Source organism: Rattus norvegicus, chromosome 13, assembly GCF_021556685.1.
Source record: "Rattus norvegicus strain SHRSP/BbbUtx chromosome 13, alternate assembly SHRSP_T2T, whole genome shotgun sequence".
Taxonomy (NCBI): Eukaryota; Metazoa; Chordata; class Mammalia; order Rodentia; family Muridae; genus Rattus; species Rattus norvegicus.
This window is the reverse complement of record NC_141546.1, coordinates 101,379,902-101,401,714: the sequence shown is the minus strand read 5'-3', so window position 1 is coordinate 101,401,714 and position 21,813 is coordinate 101,379,902. Positions and strand designations below refer to the sequence as shown.

General features: G+C 41.7%; 1 protein-coding gene across 19 annotated transcripts in view; it reads right to left on the bottom strand.

The window, feature by feature from the left end:
- Positions 1-21,813, bottom strand: part of Gpatch2 (G patch domain containing 2) — a 140,715-nt gene that overhangs the window by 116,631 nt on the left and 2,271 nt on the right. For 11 of the 19 annotated variants that reach the window (XR_015635152.1, XR_015635150.1, XR_015635151.1 and 8 more), the window contains exons 2-5: positions 14,254-14,964; positions 9,427-9,488; positions 7,184-7,366; positions 6,705-6,784 (exon numbers count right to left, since the gene is read on the bottom strand). Coding sequence is in view for 15 of the 19 variants with exons in the window: in NM_001401368.1 (NP_001388297.1) it covers positions 6,705-6,784; positions 7,184-7,366; positions 9,427-9,488; positions 14,254-14,964 (1,036 nt within the window). In the remaining 4 variants the exon portion in view is untranslated. Of the gene's footprint in view, positions 1-1,268; positions 6,579-6,630; positions 6,785-7,183; positions 7,367-7,638; positions 7,756-9,426; positions 9,489-14,253; positions 14,965-20,901; positions 21,008-21,813 lie in introns of those variants that run through there. The other 8 variants (XR_015635153.1, XM_087580428.1, XM_087580430.1 and 5 more) reach the window with 4 other exon arrangements.

Genomic DNA, 21,813 nt, shown 5'->3' with positions numbered 1-21,813 from the left:
TAGGATGTAACTCGAACCTTGGATATAATCTTAGCTTATACTTATCCAATGTGCTTTCTATACAACTATCAGCAGGACCAGGATGACATGGCTTCACGAGATTGCTATGTTTATCCCAACTGTCTGTGCTCTAACCCTCCACATTTACCTATCAGGTATCTAGGCCAGGCCTGGTCAACTCGAGGTCCTGCTCTGCCTTCATGCCTGCCACCTCCTGTCCTCCATGAGTTAGTGAGCTCTAACCCTCATGCCTGCCACCTCCTGTCCTCCATGAGTTAGTGAGCTCTAACTCACCCTTCGGGTATCAACATCCTGAAGAGACTGTCCCAGAATCTTACCAAGGCCCTCCACAGTAGAGAGGAAGCATAAGGCATGGATTTCATCCAGGGTAAAAGGATGCAGCAACTAAGAGAGAAAACAGGCTTCCTTGGAGGGAAGGAGAAGAGAATGAATTAACACAAAGAGCAGGAAAACTGGCCAGAACGCTCTAGACTGTACGACATTAGAGACTGGTAAGAAAAACCAGGAGCCAATTATTAACCCACTCGAGGCCACGTGGTTATTACTGTACTTCTTGATTGTGGCTGAGGTCAGCATAGTGAAGACTGATATCGCAACAACTCACAGCTGAATATGTTAAACAGAAATGAGGACTACTTTAGGAAGAGAATTTATATTTATTAGCAATACAACGGCAATATGAAGAAATGTCCAAATCATATTAATTTGGGTTTACCAAAGGAAAAACAGTTTAAGATGTGACTTTATCGGAATGTTAACAGTATTAACTTAAACACAGAAAAATCCAGCACACACTGAGGACCGTTATATGTGCTTCATGTGGCACACCATATTGACGATCACAAACCCAAAATCAAACATATGAAGCCACATCTACACTAAGTCAGGAGAAAGGCAAGCACAAGTACTTAATCTACTGAAAAATGCAAGTGGTCACATTTCGTCCCATTAAGATTCATGGTTGATTGTTTGCATATGTTCCTTAAGGAGCTTTGAGCACACGGTGAATATGAGTATCCCAGTGTAACCGAGTGAGTAAATGGGTAAGCTGCAGTGCACCACTAAATAACTCTACAAATCCACCTTAAAATACAATCCAGGAATAGCTGTATTAATACTGATCCTATTTAAGTGAGATGTTATGGGATTTACATTTTCAATTATCAAGTATGGTCATTAAAATTTCACAGTATAAATTATAAAGTAACATGAAAGTAAAAAATTTAAAGCAAACAGATAATGCTAGATTTCTCATGATAAATATTAACATTTTATTAATTTGTATTTTTCTATAATACAAAAACCAATTTTATCTCAAAAATTCTAAGATTAAAATAGCGTGAAATCTAAATCTCAAGCTGATATGAAAAGAACATCGAATTGATATATAACATGCATTGTCCAACTGTCTAAACACATTCTCAGTCTCCAAAAGTGCTCTAGCAATACAGATCTCCACAAAAGATAATAGAGAATTCAGCTGCTAAGCTTAAATAATACTCACCTTATAATCAAAATATGTTGCAATACAGGCTGTGTGTTATTCTACATTATTTTAGATTTATTTTCTGTCATAAACTCTTTTCTCTTTGACTAGTCTAAAAAAAATAGGTTAAATCCTTTATTCAAACCAACTCCATTTTAAATGAGCCCTGTCAGTGAAAGGCTACAGAGGAGGGCCTACATAGTCCTACGATAGAATCTCATGAACGACATCACACTGAGCAGGGCACACACAGTAAGCCTGTCAGCAGAACTCCACAAAGGAAGCACCTACAACATTGTTCCTGGTCGGTCACAGCAGGAACTGCCTGCCCTAAAGGTCCTTTGTCCTGAATGACACAAGGTATGTGTGAACAGTGGCAGGAGAGTTTATAGAAAGGGTTAACATTCAGGCTTTGATTACATACCTGAAAACTCAGACATAAGAAATCAACTCCAGCACATTCAACTAAAAAAAAAAACAAAAAAAAAAAAACAAAAAACCAAACATCTTCCATGGTTTTATAATCACACAAAACTGCTCTTCAGGCCACTAGGCCACTGCAAACATTTTAAACAAAGCCCTTTATTTTACCACACTGTCTTACACAACAGACGCTGTGATTTAAGACGGGTCTTTCCCTCCCAATCTTTCAGCAGTCATTATAATTTGAATAACATCAGTGGATATTAAACCTGTAGATGAATCATTAGTTTAAAACAAAATAAAAACTCGAAAACCACGAACTACCTGGGATTCTTAGGAGTGGGATATGCTGACAGGCATGGTGGTACACACCTTTACCTCCCGCACTGGGAAGAGGCAGGCAGATTTCTGTGGGTTCAAAGGCAGTCTGGACTACACAGTGAGCTCCATGCATCCAGGGCCACAGTGAGACTGCTAAAAATCCAACAAAAACAAAACAAAAAACCAAAGAGCATCGTATTGTGGGTGAATGGACAGCTACCCTTTGGTAAGTCACTGAATCACGCCACAAGGGAGGTCTCCGTGAGCTAGAGGCCAGAAGCCTGCCATGTTACCATTCTGAACAGTACTCAACAATTAAAGTCTAGAAATGTCAAGGTTGCAGGCACAGCTTCTGGATGACTATCTGTGGTGGTTTGCATATGCTTGGTCCAAGGAGTGGCCTATTAGAAGGGATGGCCTAGTTGGAGTAGGTGTGTCACTGTGGGCGTGGGTCTTAAGACACTCATACTAGCTGCCTAGAAGCCGGTGTTTTCCTGTTTGCCTTTGGATGAAGATGTAGAACTCAGCTCCTCCAGCCCCATGCCTGCACGGGCACTGCCATGTTTCCACCTTGATCATAATGGACTGATCCTCTGAACCAGTAAGCCAGCCCCTTCACAGCAGTAAAACCTTAACCAAGATACTACCCTAGCACATTCCATAGAAGTGACAATTCCCTTAAACTTTCGTAGTAAAAGGCTGGCTAGCAGGGCTCCAATAAACTGGAGTTTCTAACCAGAAAACATTAGTGACTTCTTTTTGTATTTTTTGAGACAGGGTCTCATACAGTACAGGCTGACCTCAAGTTCGCTGTTACCACGTCTCTGGTCTCTTTCTCCCAAGTGCTGGTATTACTAGTACACACTACCATGTCCAGCCAAGTGGTTCTTCCCAACAGTAAACAGGACATAGAACCTCACATATACTTGGGCACAATTATTTAAGGACTGAATCTGGATTCAAACCTCTTGAGCAGTGTGAAAGAGTACTGAGATGACCGGGGACCTGGGGACGGAGGAGCGTGAAGGGACAGGCTTTGCAGCTTGCAGTTCAGTTTTGAGACTTACTTAGTCAGAATGATTCCTCAGACTATATTAAAGACAGAAGATATGAAAGTAACCCAAAGGTCTACAAATAAAGCACTCTGCTGAGGTAATGCACATTACTATAAAGTGTGGATGGAAGAGTTGAGGTGAGACCTGCACCTGGACTCATGACACTGGAAGTTACAGTACCAGCTATGCTCACTATCAGCAATGACACCAATTCTTGCTCATCCACTACGTGCCAGAGATGGCCTGAGCCTACTGCAGTGTACTGCACCCCATTTAAGGCTGGCAACACCTCTATAAAGTAAAAAGACACTGAGGGTTACGGTGTATATTCAAGTAATACTAAGCCAGGGAGAATTCCCGAGTACATGAGTTCCCCACCTGTTACCGCTCCACAACAGTGGCTCTCCGTCTCCTACGACTGTAACCCTTTAATACAGTTCTTCATGTTGTGGTGACCCCCAACCATAAAATTATTTTGTTGCTACTTCATAGCTACTTCTGTTATAGTTGTGAATCACAGTGTAATTATCTGATAGTCAGGATAGCTGATATCTAACCCCTGTGGATATCATGACCCACGGGTTGAGAACCACTGTTCTACAATTCCACTGTTTTCTACAAAAACTATACTCAATTTTTGTTCCTCCTTGCAGATTCTGAACCTGAAAACTTATCTACCAGCTAAAATTTATTTGCAGGCTGAAAGGCCATGCTTCTGCAGATTTCTTGGGTACGTGCACAGCAGTGGAAACCGAGCTACCTCACAAAGTGACAGAACACACACTGCCTCCTTACTGTCCCTCGGTGACTGACACTTCTGTGCTTTATCTGGTGGAGTCCGCCAATGTTACTAAGCATGAGAAGGTCACTGTGAGCCTTATGGACAAAATACTTGTTAGAGCGTCTTTCTTGAGCCTTTCTGGTATTATCGTCCATAAGTTCCACATTCACCAATCAACAATACATAGTACCTTTAACACAGTTCACATATAACAGCATGAGCAGGGGCTGATAAGACGATGGGGACCCCAGACCTCCAGGCACCTAAGCCTGACTGTGCTCAAGGCGCAATGGTTTCCTGCTCCCTACGTGGGTACCAAGCCTTCAGTGTCGTACAAGCCTGTGTGGAGTAGGGTCAGTCACCTGAGAACAGCCACATCTCAATTAGCTTCCCCTGTCATTTCCTCCACCATCGCTTCCCACTCTTTGCTGCCATCCTCGTTAATGGGTTGGAGCTTCACGGGATGAAATCTGCCCATGAAATGAATCTCTCAAACACACTTTGTTTTTCCCTGTGTGAATCTATGCTAAATGAATTTATTTTCTTATTATAAGAAATATCAGATACCCCTTAATGATGACTGCCTTAGCAGGCTAATGCTATGTATACGGTGAGCAAAACTATATAGAGGGTTTTCAAAGACATCAGCACAAATTGGAAATCTTACCTTTATTACCCAAGTCAGAGATTTTATTGGAGAAAAAAATTACAGTATGTAAAAAATCTAAACAAGGACCATTCAGGGTTGTGAGAAAGAAGGACTTCAGGAGTCCTGTTTGCAGTAAAAATCTGACCAGGAAACCACGTCATGACCTAACGCACTCATTCCATGTAAACCGTGCGGAGAGTATCTCCGTGAAGGGAGACCTAATCACCTCTTTACAATATAGACGGGGAAGGCAGCTTTTGGTATGGTGAAGCCATGTATCATCAACACTATGAAGCTAGCCTATCAGTGTAATAGCTTCTATAAAATACCACAGTGAGGCTGCAATAAGCGGAGAAAATGGGCTACAAATCCCAGCTATGCTCAAGCAAGCAGTGGACCAAAAATAAAATAGGTAAAACTAAGCCAAGAATTAGATAGCACTCATCTGGATTCATGATTGGTGAGGCAAAGTTCATAGGCTGGGCTGTTTCAGTGACTTATTCAGATCTAAGGGACGGTGACCAGAAAAAACAAAAGCACTCTAATTCAGAAAATACATGAACTGTTGCTCTGAGACACACTATAAAAATCCCTACTGTGATCACTAAGCACACCTCTGCACCTTTAAACATGGGGAAGTCAGGAGGCTCTATTTCACCGTGTCGCCTTTAGTCTCTCCAAAGACGTCAGATATTTCTACTTGATTTTTAAATCTTTCAGGACATATAATCTGAGGTAAAAGCAATGTCAACTTTACATTTCCTTCCCAATCATATTTAATGTAGCCATTAAATGCTGACCTGACAATCAAATTATACAGCATGAAAACATCCAATCACAAAGACCATCAGTTATGGGAATTTTAGAAAAATAGTAATCATTTTAAAATAACCATCTTAAAAACTCAAATGGCTTGAACTACTAAAATGTAAGGATTATCACCAGTGAAAACGTTTGATTTCCCTGCTGACTGGTGAAAATGAGCTTACGCAAGTATTTCTAAAACTCGATGGCACACACGCGCTGCCATCCTAAGGGTGACTCTCACTTTAGACACGATGGGGACACTGGGTCCTGCAGCACTGTTGAAACAGCCGGCTCGGTCATCTCGTCAGCTCGGAGCCAGCGAGGCAGCTAGACTAGTTCAAGGCTGACACAACCACTGGAAATGTAGGAGCAGGTGATGCCCTGATGCTGACCAGTTTGTCCTCACTGTGCTGCGTGAGAGGCAGGGCTTTTGCAGTGCAGTAAAAACTACAGTAACAGGACTAATACAGAACAATGATCCAAGGATGAAGAAAGCTGAATAAAACAAACTTCAGCAGAGATTATCAACCTCCCGATTATTCACAGCACTAGTTTAAATCACGCTGCTACAGGAGACGCCTGTTACAATGAACCATGAACGGCTAGCATCATTTCTTATTTACAACAGTCAGAGATCAAGACTGAATCTTAACCAGTCATAGAAATATTAGAATACTTGGGTTAAGTGTAGTTTTCAATTTTCTATCTTTAGTTACCATTTGGCAAAGCAAGCAATACATAAAAAGATCCAATGTTTAAAAACATAAAAGAAAAATACATAAAAATACACACTGGGCCGACCTACATCCCAGGGAAGCCTCCCCATCAGATTCACTTCTGGCTAAAAGAACACCAATCCTGCAGCAAAAACAGCCCCAGGTCTGCATCAGAGGTCGGCGAGTCAGTGCGTCCCTCCAGGGAAGAGGACAGGAGCCAGGTTCCCTCCAATGCCATTCCCCAGGTGTTCAAACAAATTAATTTATTAGCATTAGAAGATCTGACTTATAGGGGAATCACACTGGTCCAGTTTGTAGCCTACAAAAAAATGGATTATTTTTAAGTATAACATTAGAATATAAGTGAAAAATGAGGATGTGACTTTTTATTCCAGAGAAATGGAAATATTTCCAATCATGAAATTCAATAAAAAAGCATGCCTACCATTGAAGGTGGAGCCCCTGCAGATTTCTTAATATTCTTTGAAGGCACTCCATGAAGGCAACTGAGTCTAGCTTGGAAACCTGGGAAATCAAACAGTCGATTTAGAAGACATAGTGACCACTAGGGCACAGAAGACCCTGTCAACAGAGAATTAACCTAATTTGCTGATAGTTGTGAACACCAAGAAAACTACTGTGGAAAATGAACTGAGGTAAGTCCCAGCAGGGCTCTTAGGTTTGACTGGCTTGCATTCACACGCTAGAACTCTTACCAGGAAACACCATTCTGAAGAACGCAGTAAGACAGCCAGCATTTTCACTGATGTCAAAATGGGGGACTGCAGTACTTGGACTAGGATCCAGCAAGCTTCTCTACAGCATTCTGTGTTTCTACTGTTTCACTTTGCTCTAGCCTTTCAGTCAGTCTATCCAGGAGGAGCCACAGGCTAAGGGGATCAGCACCCAGGGAGAGCTACTGACCTCTTCTGCCAGGATGTGACATGAGAGGGAAGGAGCCACTTAAGATGCTCTCAAACACGGGGTCGGGGAGGTTGGTGTCCAGCTCTACGGGGCCTTCCTCTTCCCACCAGGGCGCGACTCCAGCAATTCCACAGGCTCCGCCCGACTCCTTCTCATAGAACCAGTCGCTCTGCTCATCGTCACCTGAACAAAGACAAAACCCACCCAAGAGTCAGGCTTGTCACGGCAATAGGTATTCCAGGGACGACAATCAGTCACTGATGTGATGAGAGGAACCTAGCAGGCTGCTAAAATGACCCTCAAATCCACCTAACCTCAGGGAGCAGCAACATTTTACCTTTCTCTTAAGGAATTACTAAGAGCTATAAAGAGACAAACATATAAAAATGATTAAATATAGAATGTAGACAGCTTAAAAAATAAGAAAAAGTAATATTTGAAAGAGTGTCACTAACTGTGCCTGAGATCCCAAGGAGCCTCGAGTGCTGTGGCTTGCTTGGCAGAGTTTCCACTCATGAGCTTGCCCTTTGAAGGACTCCTGACTTTGAAATTTCTTACTATTAAGATGAAAACTGCAATCATGAAACAAAAGCAGTGCAAAGAAGCCCAAAGTTTAGCTGAGGATGATACACGAGAAACAGATAAACAGTTAAAAGCAACTGTAAAGTGAGAATCACAAGACTTTAAATTAGAGAACAAAAATATTTTGTTAAAAAATTAAAATTTATAAAACTTAAATATTAACATTTCATAGAAGAGGTAAATTAAAATGTCACAGAGCAGGTCTATAAAATGCAAGCAGGGACTCACTTGACTTTCTTGTACCTGAATTGTCATTAGCACAACATAACCAGGTATGGACACAAGCCTAATCCCACCACTGCACTTGGAAGGCACGGCTGAAGAAGGCAAGTTACATACACACAGAACCTGTCCCAAAAAGGAAAGCAAAAACTACTCTGGAAAAATGAAGTTATTTGACCTCACTTTTATATGATGTGCAACCATACTGTGAAAAGTAAATCAACAGTCATTAAGAGCATGGGCAAGGACAGGATGGGTGAGGTAAAACTCTACCTCCTGTAACATGGAGAAAGCCACTTCCGCTGGATTAGTTCCCCATTCAAAATAAATAAATAAAAACTGGAACTCACACAGTTCTTAATGAATGAAATGAAACGAGAACAAGGTAAATGAATTGATAGAAAATCCCTCAGCAACATGAGATGCAGCGAACTCACAATTTCTGTGTTATTTCTTCTGAAAGCCAGTGCTTCTAAAGAGTACCAGGCTGGCCAAGAAGTTCTTTTTACTAAAGTTTAGCGTTTTGTTTGATCATATCAGCATCTGTAAGCCGGGCAAGGTCTGTATTTTAACAAAATTTGAGTCTATTATCCAGGTACCTCTCCTGACATGCTCCTGAGAAAGCGCACAGATGTGGAAAGAGCAGTCATCGATGTGTGTTCCTCACCAAGGAGGTCTGCGAGACAACATGGGCACCATTACCCATCTAAGGCAATAAATACTCTGTTTCTTTCTGTAGATCCTAGTTTCTGCTAATGCCTTCTCTGTGTTGTTTGAGTGATTTGTTTGTTTGTTTGTTTTTTTCTTAAAGACAGGGTCTCACTAAGTAGCCCTTGCTGGTGTAGAACTCACAGATATTATCTGCTTGCTTCTGCCTCTAAGTGCAAGGATTAAGGGCATAGGCTACCATTCCTGGACTTAATACTGCATTTATAAGAAAAAAGACCCCTCTGTGCTCAGTCCATATTGGCTCAACTTTATGGTCTGTACTGTGAATGAGAGAAGTTGGCTGCTGTGAGTAGGTGAAATCAGCCTAGGTGAACACAACTCCTCACTCAAAGTACTGCGATGCTGAGGTCTAAAAAGATTTTGGGTTACTGCAGGATAGAAAAGACCTCAAATATAGATAGTGTGTTCATTAGTTTATAATAGTGAATTCCATAAACGCCACTAACTACATATGAGTTGGAGAGTGTGTGACAACTGAATAAAATGACAAGCCATTACAAATCCACTCGAATGCTTAGTTTTACAAACATTTGGAATAAGGAGGATGGGACTCAGTGTCTTGTCATTCCAGGACGTCTTCTGTGGAGTTCAGAGACTAGCTACCACACTAAAGAGCAGTCTGAGTAGCATCTGTGATGCCAAGGGGCTGCTGTTCGCAGCTTCTATGACAAATGGACTTTTCTAAAGGGGAACAGTAAGTATCTCGGTACCTTGTCTTCCCTCATCGTTGGTGAACAGGCCGGCATCAGTGCTGCTGAGGCTGCTGGAGTCACTACGACCAGGAAAAGAAGACAAATGAAGCAGATCAAAACAACAATTGATCCCTCAGCCCTCAAGCTTTAAAGAGAGACGGCAACCCAGAGATGGACCTGAGCCTGACAAAGATCTGAAAGAAAATAAGATTTTTTTTCTTTTTTTTTTCAAATCAAATTTCAACTGTCTCAGTTCCATTAACCACAGAACACATTATTAGGAGGCATAAAAGCCCAGGAGTCTAGCGGAGAGTTGGACAGTAAGCAGATGTGACTGCAGAGTGCTGACACGGGGACACATTCTGTTCCCTGCTCTCATGGAAGGCTCACGGTTCCCTTCTGCTGTGCTGCGCGATTCAGCTCGAGCCTCAGCTCCATAAGACAGGAGGTCGCTAAGAAGCAAGCTGAAACTTTCCTCAGTACAGAAACACGGCCTATGGGAAATGACTTCCATAACTACATTTGTAGATAGTCTAGAAAAGCTGTTCTGACAATTTCACATCAGCACCATTGCTTCCCAAGGAGAAAAAGAGTCCATGCTGGTGACAGTGCCATAGCACAAAGTCAAGCCACAAAGTTGAGTTTCAGCCAATATTAACCAAGATTCTCATTTTTCTGTATAAACTAGAGAATAAGACACAGGTTCAAATTTAATATGGAAATTTAAATGAATAACATATACTCCAAAATGAACACACCATTATGATGGTTCTAATGGAACCAATATTTATATATATGATAGGCTCGTTAAATGAAAATGTAACAAAAATAAGAACAAATCATGAACAGCTTGGCCTCTTAGAAAACTGTTAAATCTGAAAGCTCTCTGTCCTTGCTTACTTTTATCTCTTGATTTTAACTGATCAAGAAATTGTCACTGCTGGCCTTTTAAATTAAATCAGTCATTTTAGAAAGTATTTATTTGGGGGCTGGAGAAATGGCTCGATGGTTAAGAGAACTGGCTGTTCTTCCAGAGGTCCTCAGTTCAATTCCCAGCAACCACATGGCAATTCACAACTATCTGTTAACTCCTGTTCCAGGAGATCCAACACTCTCACACAGACATACATGTAGCCAAAATACCAATGTACATAAAACAAAAACCAATAATGTTTTAAAAAGTAGTTATTTGTGTGAGTGTGCACGCATGTGCACATAGCACAGTCTGAAGATTTTGTCCGTGGCAACAGCTTATAAGGAATCGGTTCACCCCTTCCTACATGTGAGTTCTGAAAACCGAATGCAGAGCTGACCTGGACCAAGTGCCATGACTCTCAGCCCAAACCAAAAAAACGTAAAACAATGTAGCCTAGCTTATTAAAATCAGGCCCATTAGCCTGTTTAACATATTATAAAATATTTAAGATGAAAGTCACTACTAAGACCTAAATCCACATAGATTTTGCATACAAACTATGAGTTTATATGTGCTTTTCAAAAATAAACTTATGAAAGGTATAAGAACTTGTCTAGAGACTCATTTTTTAAACTTTCTTCTAATTGACTCTTGAAGTTTCCTATACATCAGTATTTCTTAGGTATTAAAGCCACGCCATCCATCTACAAGCACAGATGTCCTTGCATGACAGTGATAAACACCTCAGGAGTTGGACCGCCCTCCTATGCAGGAGAGGGCCATGGAAGTTTGACCTCCCTCTATGTAGGCAGGACCCAAATTGCTATTTCTGCTTTTCCTGTTTTTCTTTTAACCCCATCCTTAACACACCTCAGCCACAATACCTCTTCTGAAACCCCCAGATAAAATGTCCTTACAATTCAGAGTCCCTCAGAGTCCCTAGAGACAGACTGTATATCCAATGCCCCTGGAAGTCTAGTGTGGCACGCCATAATCAGATTGGGTAGGCACATTTTCCAATTAGACCAATGCTTACTAAGTATACCCGGTTGAGCCTGGCCTCAGAGAACAAGTGTTTTATGGCCTGCAAACGGTGAGTCAATTCACGGTGTTTCTGCTGTCATCGTCTTTTGGGTTCACATCTACCACTCTAATCTACTCTACAGTCAACCAGTTCACCTTTTCACAGTATAACTAACTGGTTGACTACAGGTTAAGCAGAATACCCAGAGAGAGAAGACCAACAGTAATTCTAATAAACGCACTGTACTCATGAACTGAGATGGAGGTCTCATAGTAACAGAATATCACCATGGAAAGGGAATGGACTCAGAGGACAAGAATGTTAAAGGTAGGAACTCTGCCAACTGCCTTTGTAATGCTTTTGTAAACTTAAAATTACTTTTTAAAAGCTCATAAAACATTCATCTATACATTTACCACTTAAGACAGCTTTCGATGTAAGAAATAAAAATTCTTAATTTATACTTGCAGAATTCAACTTGCAGGTTTTTTATGGGCTGGTTTCCTTCTGTTCTTCCTATCCTCATGCCTGGCAGGCACTCTTGTTCATGCCCTTCCTCCAAGAAGCATGCTCCCCTCTGTCCACAACACAATGGCCCAAGATGTGTGCAATTCAGCTCCCGCAAAGCCAGTCTGCAGTGATCCTCGCTCTCTACTGAGGTGTTTTTATGGACGCGAAAAGTAATTCTATTGTGTTCCCGATACCTTGCCAGTGCTACACACACTTCCCTGTCGCTATGCTCACGGAAGAAGACCTTAACCAGAAGGGCAGCTAGAGCACATGACGATTCACCTGTAAGGACACAGCATCTCTCTCCTCTTTGGAAATGATTTTTGTAACTATTGCTCAGGTGAGAATATATTCCATGAGAAACATACACACATTAATATTGATTAATATTTCCACTGGTCCATTTCTTTTTCTATGAATAAAACTCAGGCATCATCTGAGAGTGTTCCAAATACAGCCTAGACACCTGCAGGCACAGACAGACTCTACCCTCCACTGTCTGGACTGAGGTCAGTCAAAGGTCAACAGAACACTGCTGCCAAGATTGTGTTGTGCACAGTTTCTTCACTGCCTACACTTCCCATTTCCTGTGATGAGATCTGAACCCACAGCACACCGGCACTAAAGAAGCCCCGCTGCTGTAGCCTCAGAGCCTCTTCACGTCCTTGTAGCATAGCTGCAGACACTTCGTCCTACACGGATCTGACAGGCATGTCATTTCCTTGCTGACTCTCCAGCCGTCCCTTGTCTGAACAAGTCGTAGCTCTTGCTTTCAAAGACAGCTGCTGTGAGAAGCCTTCGCTCACACAGAACGTTCTCAGGATGAGCTGGGGTGCCTAATACAGCCCAGGAGGACGCTGGAGAGAGGGCCTGCGTTTTCAGTCTTGGAGTCATGCACAGTGTGGTAGCTAATCAAATGTTTGCCATACGCATACATGTGCGCGTGCACACACACTCAAACTATAGTTTTCCTAACTATAAATCAAGTCCAAGAAAATATAAATAAGCCTTCACTTTAACCAGGTAGCAATCTTTCTACAGAAGAAATTGCACGAAACCTTTAAATGGCAACAGAAAACTTGTATCAAGAAAGGTTTAAAATTCAGAGGAAATATAGTTTAAATTAAAATACTATATTTAAATATGCTGGGATGTGAGAAACTGGGAAACTTAATATCCCGGACAGTGATTTTTGTTGAAAAAAAGAGGAGAAATAAACGAGAAAGGATTCTGCCTCACTATGGTTCCAGGGTGAAAAGAGGAAGAAGCAGATCAATAAAGAGGCAGAGAAACAAGAGGGAAGGGCTTTCCAAACCAGCCAGCAAAGTGGGCGACCTGTGAATAACCCAGAACTCCCATCTCTCCTTCCCACTGCCCACACTGCCATGACCCCAGCAGTGAGCAAAAGCATTGGCTGCCTTAGGCTCCGAGGGTCTCAGTCACAAGGACTCAGAACTAGAATACAGCCAACCCTGTCCCTGTGCACAAACAACTTTCTAGAAAGAAACAAAGTTACTGTTTTACTTTCTTAAGGGAAACCCATGTAAACAGTAAAGTGTCTAATCAAACTAGCATTCTGGGTTATCATAACCACTGTCACACAAACACACAAATATCCAAAGCCTGCAATCACCAAGGTCAAAATGAGGCCAAGTTTAATTAAATTAAACTTAGAACTCAGACCCTTTTCCAAGAACCATGCACTGTCTTCAGGCTCTGGCTCTAAGAAACATAAGGACGTGTGTTGACCACATGAGCACTGATCGCTCGCTCTTATAAACAGTCCGGGTGGATAAATGGCGAAGGCTTGCTCCGTCGGACATGCAAAGAGCATGCGGCAATTACATTAAAGGCAGCCTGCTCCCGAGAAAGACAGAAAGGAATGCTACAATTTCCATTTTTTAAAGGGCCAAGATCAGCTGCTTCCACAGCATAAATCAGGCCTTTATGTTTCCTAAGTGAACAGAATCCCCTAGCAAGCTATAGATCAACGCACCAAGCCCCACGCATCACAGGGTATGAACTCTGAATATCAGGAAACAGAATAATGAGTATGCACCCTAAAATGCTCCGAAGGCCACAGCTCCCTAATGACACAGTGAGATAACCTAAAGCACTGCAATTCAGAAGCATTCCCTTTGCCACAAAAACGTCACTTTCTCACTTTGTAGCTGGAAATCAAGACAATTATAACACAGCAAACACTACCTAAGTGAAACGAGCGACTCTGCTTTCTGTGAAAATGCTATAAAGTATGAAGAAACACAAACCTAGGTACAAAGTAGTATCACTGTCACTGTGGAGACCTGCGTTTATCTAAACACTAATTAACATATAAACTACGTGGCGCCCCAGGCCAGCAGACAGCCACACTGAGGTGGAGGAGAAAAGTCACCTTTCACTCCTGAGCTCATCTGAGGCTTTCGGTTCCACATACTCCATCTTGTCCTTGTCGGCCTGGCTTACTTCTTCACTCTCCAACACCGCTCCTTCCTCCGGGGCTTTCGGTCTGATCACCTTCAGCCTCCGCTTTTTGACTTTACTGCGGATAAACTCGGGATACTGGCTGGCTCCATCGCTGTCCATGTCCTGGTCTCTACAGCCATCAGGCGGCTGGGTCATCGTCCTTTTGGTGGAGATGTCCTGCGGGAGATCCACCGCCATGCGCTTCACCTTCCTCCTCCGGCGGAGAGTTCTGTTCCCAAGGTTGTCCACCGCGAAGTCAGACTCATGCCACAGAAGTCGCTTACCTCGAACACTGTTGTTTAAGGTGGAGGACGGCCTCCGCTTCGCCACTAACATCTGGTCATCGGAGTCACTGCGGTCCTTTTTGTTGTTGCTGTGCTTCTCTCTGTAGTCCTTACTTGGTTCCTCTAAACTAGAATCCGAGCCTTCGCTTAAGCAGTGGCCAGTCTCCCAGGGGTGGTGAACATTGTAGGATCTCCGCTTCCTCCCTCTCCTCTTCCTGGCCTGGCGCTTCAGGGGGCAAGACAGATTTCGAGAATGATCTCCCGTTTCAGCAAAACCACCTCGGGCTTGCTCAGAGCTCTCTTCCAGTGCAGAGACAAGATCGTGAACAAGCTCTTCCATTGTTCGACTGAAATGCCTATATGTTTCAGAGAACAAAAAAAAGTCACTCAGTATTAACCTAGTTTTCCACACAAGCAATTCACTCTAAATATGGGTATAAATAATATTCTCCACAAGATGTCTGAAAGGAATATGACTGAACTATTCAAAGGATGACAGCTTCAATCTGACTGGAGTAAATTTTTGTGCTTTTTTAAAATTTAACATAGGAGTGGCTGGGTGTGGAGACACATACCTATCTATAATCCCAGCACTCAGGAAGCTACAACAGAAGCATTAAGTTTGAAGTCAGGAAGTCTGGGATGCAAAGCAGACCCTGTCTCTAAAGGTAAACTCCTAACTAACACTGGAATCACTTCAGGACAGGTTAAGTACAGTACCACTCGGTAGTGGAAGTGGGGTCAGCAGGTTAAGTTCTTGATGCACAAGGCTTAGGATCCACCTTTCTATCCCTGGCACCCACGTAGGAGCTGGGCAGGGGATCACATCTGTAACCGCAGTACTTGGGTAGAGGCAGGCAGACCTTGAGGGCTCACCCGTTGAGCTCTAGGGTGAATGACAGACTATCTCAAAAGAAGAAGTGGAGAAATGAAGAAGACCATTACAAGCCAATCTCTGGTATCCACATGCAACATGGGTGAACACACACACACACACACACACACACACACACACACACACACCCCGAGGATCCCAGAACTTTTACATGATTATTATGTAATCGTAGAAAATGTTTTTCTGCATAAATTACTGTTCCTCAGTCCACATCTGCCCCTTCTTTAAAATCAACTGCCTAAAAACTTTCCCAGTCCCTTCCTGCCCACTGATTCCTAAGGAAAGGAGGTGTATGGCCTACTTTCCATACACTTTACCTCATCACTGCCCTAAAAGAGAGGCATCTCCACGAGTGTGTCAGATACACAAAGATAGTTTAACCCACGAGTGTGTCAGACACACAAAGACAGTTTAACCAGTCTGGGGGCATACCTTTAGGCTACTAAGCACTCCTAGCAAGCAGAGTAGAAACTGTATTGCATTCCAAACTGGAACCTCAGTGGTCTGCAGGGCCATCACTAGCCCAGTCTGAAGCAGCCTACTACAAAGTCTTTGCACCAGCAACTAACTGGAGAGCTTGGAGCCTTTTACTAAATTATGTAGTCCGTTCCACAGTCTGTCCCCAATTGAGTTAAATTAGTTGCTGTGACAATCTTTAAATGGCCCAGGTGCTTCAGATGTGTATCTTTCTTTTGAAACCCATGGCCTATCACTTCTCAAATTAAGTTCAACAGGGACCCAGGGCATCAAAATATTCCCAACAGCCTTCTAGAGGCCAATAAAGCTGGTAAAGTTTATAAGAGGGGTGAGCACACTTGTTTTGCAGAGGGTGGGATTACAAATATCTCAGGCTATCTAGGGCATACTATCTTTATCAGTGGACTTCTTAATAGAAGTAGCCATAAGCAAATGAGCCCCGTTAGGTGGTTTTCTTTCATTCTGAATAAAATCAAGCAGTGTCTAAGCAGCTTTCCAACCCTTGCCTACAAGATCTCTACTGACACACACTCCCTACCATCCAGGCACTCTAACTCTAGAGAGTTCCCATGACAGCCTGTAACTTCTTATCTTCATTTAAAACCCAAGGACGTCCATGGTGCAGGAAAGGGCTGGTATTTACAGTCCTACACATCCCACCTAAGGGTTGAGGGGCTAATACCTGTCAATGTGTAAACTGTATTACTTCACTGCACTCTCACACACCACTCTGGGGTGACAAGCGAAATAGAAACAGCAAGAGACCAGTCACTGTGCCTATCTGAGTGGTGCACAAGGGCTTCAAGTCCTAGCATCTGATTCCAGAGCCCCGGTGCTGATCAAGGGCAGGAAGACCGCTGCCACAACTCCACCATCCACACTTTATAGCTTTGTCTCACTACTGTAACTATTAGGCAGCCTTAGTGCACGTCACAAAAGCCAAAGGCTCGCGTTTAGATACCTGGCTGCTGTCTCAACAGGAAGAGATCTAGAAAGCCTAAACCAACACAAGATGCCGGGCAGCAAGGCTGGTGAAGACGAACTGAGTTCAGGTAAAGTACCCTGCAGGGCTGGCAGAGTAGAGCCTGAGACAGGAATTACCACAACTCCAGACCCAGCTCTTCGCATAATCTGAACATAAACAAAAATACTCACACAGTTTTCAGACACATGGTGGTTCAAACACATTTTAACAAACTCTAGAAATCATGGGATTTCTTTCTTCCTTCAGAAGGCTTCAATATGTAAGTCTGCTTCAGACCCCAGCATAGCTCTGGCTTCAGACTCCAGCATAGATGGACCTACCCTTCTCAGCTAACATGGTTACCAAGCCAACAGGAGCTATAACTGATCGTCTGATTGTGTGTTAATAACTGTCTATTTGTTTTCTCTTAGTGCAACTAATGACTTGTTCTTTTCCTTTAAAACTAGTTCTCTGAAGAATGTAACCTGAAAAGCTTATCATCTCTGAACATAAGAGTACATCTTTAAACAAATTCACTTAAAGACACTTTTATATGCATTAAAATTGGGATCATTTCTCTAAAAATTTCTATCATTGGTTCAGATATAACTGCTTTTGGAAGACAAAAATGGTCTTATCACTGAGTGAACAGATAGTTCAAAATTACATATTAAGACATGAAATTAATAAATAAGTCTCCAAGTAAATTTACAGTTTATTTTAAAGGCAGTCTGGCATGCCACCTCAGATGAGAAAGGCAGTGGTCTTGATCCCTGTTTGTTTTCTGTGAGGCCCCCAAAAGTCTGACCCTCATGAAGTCCATCCTGAGCTAGAAAGCTAGCCACACACCACCATGCCTGAGTGGGTCACTGCTCTTAACGTTACAGTAAGCTAATACACCCATTCCGTCCACTGAAATAGGATACTCATCAACTCATTTTTAAAAATTTCTCATTTACTTTTATTTTAACATATTAGTGATTTGCCTACATGTATATTTAAGCTCTTCAAACAGTGTGTAAGAAAGCCAGAAGGAGGTTTTGGGGGATTTCTGTGGGATTGGGGTTACAGATGGCTGAGCTGCCATGGGGGTGCCTGGGTATTGAACCTGTGTCTTCTGGAAGAGTTGCCAGGGCTCTTAACTGCTTTGGCATATTTCCAGCTCCTCGCTGACTAAGTTTTATTGGAAAAGGATTTCAATAATTAGTAAGGTTTAACAAAATGTTAGCATGACTAAGAATGAAAGCAAATTTTCTTAGAATCTCATTGAAATTAAGGCAGCATTGATCAATTTCTATTGTTTCTCTTAAGAAAATAAAATATTTTAACTAGAAGAATCCAATGAATGTTATGGTATCATTCAAGCATGAACTAACTAAAAATTAGAGGATTCATTCAAAACTGCAGAAACACAAAAAAATGTATTTAATACAATTTCAATTCTAAATTTAGTCATTTTCCACCCCTAATTTGCTCTGACTAGACCACAACTCAGTTCCAAGAACACACCCCCCACCCCCCCACCCCCCCACCCCCCCACCCCCGCCATGAGCCAACAATATTAGCCAACTAACATCATATTGTTTCACTTTCATCTCAGGTAAAAGGGCATGAAGTAGAAAGAGATAAACTGTAACAGACCATGTTGCCAGCAGCTCTTGGATCTCCTCTGCTCGGGCAGGTGACTGAAGTAACATTAGACCACTCTACTAAGACACTTTATAGCAAACATTCTTATTTCCTTACAAAAGTCCTTGTATAAAAGAAATGAAGAAATGTAAGACTCTTCAGTACAAAGCAAGACTTACGGAACTGCCAGGTTTTAATCTGAATTGATATAGCTCAGTGAACATACCACTTGAGTTGTTTTTCTTCATATGTGAGGTTTCTTCACTGGGATTGAAATGGTGGGAAACGGCTGGGGGGAATGTCTAAAGCAGCAGCTCGCATGGCTTACAGTCCTGCTATGGTCACAGACTTTATCAAGGAAACCAGCGCCTGCCAAGTAGTGTTGGGTTATGCTGAGCAATATTAAATGTATTTGGTCCAAGATTTGATGAGCCAGTTGTTTTCAAAATGCAGGGCCTCAATCAGGTTTGTTTTCACGTTCTTTTTAGGCACTATTAATAACTTGCCTTCTTTGCATTCCTTACCACTATTTCCAAAAAGTGATTTTTCTAAAACACTGTACGCCAGTTGGGAAGACGGATGAAAGGAACAGAACACAGCATGAGAAGGCTTTTTTTTCTTCTCAAAGATTAATGTTTTCTGACAAAACCTCAAAGCTGCCCTTAGTCCTGAAGTCCTGTTATGTCTTCCCAGGATTGAACGTTGACAGGTAACACCTCTTCCCCACATTTCAATACATAAAAAGAGAGTAAGAATACAGAAAACACAGCCCAAACTCAGTTAACTAGTTTACTAATAACTATCGTTTCTGATGCTTCTATTTCCAGCAACTGCTATTCCTAAGAGGCAGGCAGAGACCATATTTAAAAAAAAAAAAAAAAAAAAAAAATATATATATATATATATATATATATATATATATGTTTGGTGTCCTGGATACTGTTAAAAATATCAGTGTAATAAGAGAATTTAATTTAAATGTGTATCTACTGAATGAACCAAGCCAGTTAATTAAAAAAGAAAAAAAAAAAACAAGCAAAATTCTTCTAAATGGAACTAAACTGTTTCAGTTATCAATATTTGAAATGGAAAAAAATCAAATATTTATCACCTAGTTCATAATCATACTCCCATTGTGATTTTTCTAGAACATGGACTCTTTCTTCTGCTAAGATTATCTACTTTACTAACGGCAACTAACTGTAAAATACACTGTGAAAGGGTCATTCGATCCCCAAAGGGGTTGAGATCCACAGGTTGCAAACCACTGGTCTACATAAATACAAATTCAGTGTGCACCGTAGTCAAGAACTACACTTATGAATACACAGCATATTATGACTATTCACAAATGAGAGCATAGCGGTGGAATATATATATATATATATATATATATATACACATATATGTATATATATGTATATATATTCCCATATTATGTAACTACTGCACTTTATTTAAGATTTAAAAAGAAAAGGTCTTCTACGTACACAGCACCTAGCCCAAATGTGCGGATGAAAATTAATACATCGCAATACAAATGTGGCAATGAGTGAATAAACATAAATAGTGAAAGGGGCCACCCCAGGGGGAAGCTCTACATGTTAAGACTAATCAAACAAAAATATGATCCGTAAGATTTACCTTATTAAATGTTAAAATTTCTGATGTTCAATGGAACTTAAAATTTTCCTTCCTTAATCATACTGTTTAAATGTATTAAAATGAGTCTTTACTCAAGCAGGAGCAGTAACATGGCTCACTGGTAAAATACCTGCCTAGCCTGCCCAGAGCTCTGGGGTCCCCAAAGCACCACCACAGTGAAATGGATCCTGGCAGAGCCATTTAGTAAGAGCTGCGTCTCAGGAGGGAAGGCTGGCTCTGCGGCACTTAGGCATCCTTCCTGCCTTGCCGGGACCCAGATCTCTGTGCAGCACTGGGCAAGCAGCTTATAGCCTCCTAAGTCTCTGGCTTGCTGGGTAAGAAGAGGCCAGGGAAACTATAACCTTCTCTGACTTCCGTGACATACACACAGAAACAAAAGATGAAAACCTGGATCTTCAAACCCAAAAAGGAAACACTATGTCCTACGGCTTGGTCTAGTGGACTTCGCCTGTGACCTCATCACCGAACGAGGCAGAGGCAGAATCCCCTCCAATGTTGAGGCCACCCTGGGCTACACAGTTGAGACCTTGCTTTCAATGCATCTGATTCTTGCTTTAATGCACAGATACGAGGAAGAAGAGAGTTAGAGGCGAATCTCTCTTCCCCAGTTAGGAACCACAAAGCTCGCTAACAAACCGGCAAACCCACTCCCCTTCAGCGTACCCAAAGCTCCCCTGACTGCACCAAGTTGTCCTGTCTGCTGGAAGCTACCGCGCTGTCACTCTGTCACCGCAGACATCTGAGGAAACCACTTCCTCTCCTCTTTACCCTAGAAAAAATTTACAAACTTAATTCAAAAAAAGAGAGTAAAATCTACTTCCACTTTTCAGCTAGTGACTTGATAATGTGAGCTCATTCGACAAACTTGGAGACCGGTTCTTGATTTTGTTACTTCATTCAATGACTGACTTCAAGAGTCATCCGAGCTTTTCTCACTGCCTCTGTTTTCAAAATGTAAATTACTTATTTTCTTTAATACCTGGACAAAATGCAATCGGAATCTAAGTCAAACAAGAGCAAAAAATTTGAATTTAAAGAGTAATTCAGTTAAAACTTTTGATAGGATAAGAAATGTTTCATTGCTGATACATGATAACTGCACAGTAAATATTTACTGAATATATATTCTGAATTCCTAGATCAGGAACATGAAGACAGCTAAGATTTAAATATACGTCCCTGGCATACTGCTCAACATATAACCAGATGACAGGAACATGTAGGGCAAAAAAAATCACAGAGGGAAAGTGATGTTACTAAAACCTTCAGAAAATAGGGATTTTAACATGTTTGTTCTGTGAATAAGACAAATAGTTTACATAAAGGTGAAAATGAATGCAAATTACCAAAGCTTAAAGATTTCCAGCTTGACACACAAAGGATGCTAAGAAGCTATCCCACAAGTATTTGCCCCCAATTATCCTGGCTATTGTTTTGATCTTTGACTGGAAGAATATGTGGAATCAGGCAAAGCTAACTATTTACGAAACTGAGTTCAACATCCTAACCAACCAAAACACAAGCAAACAAAACAAACCCAACTACTCAAAAGAAGCAGTTTTTATTATATCGCTT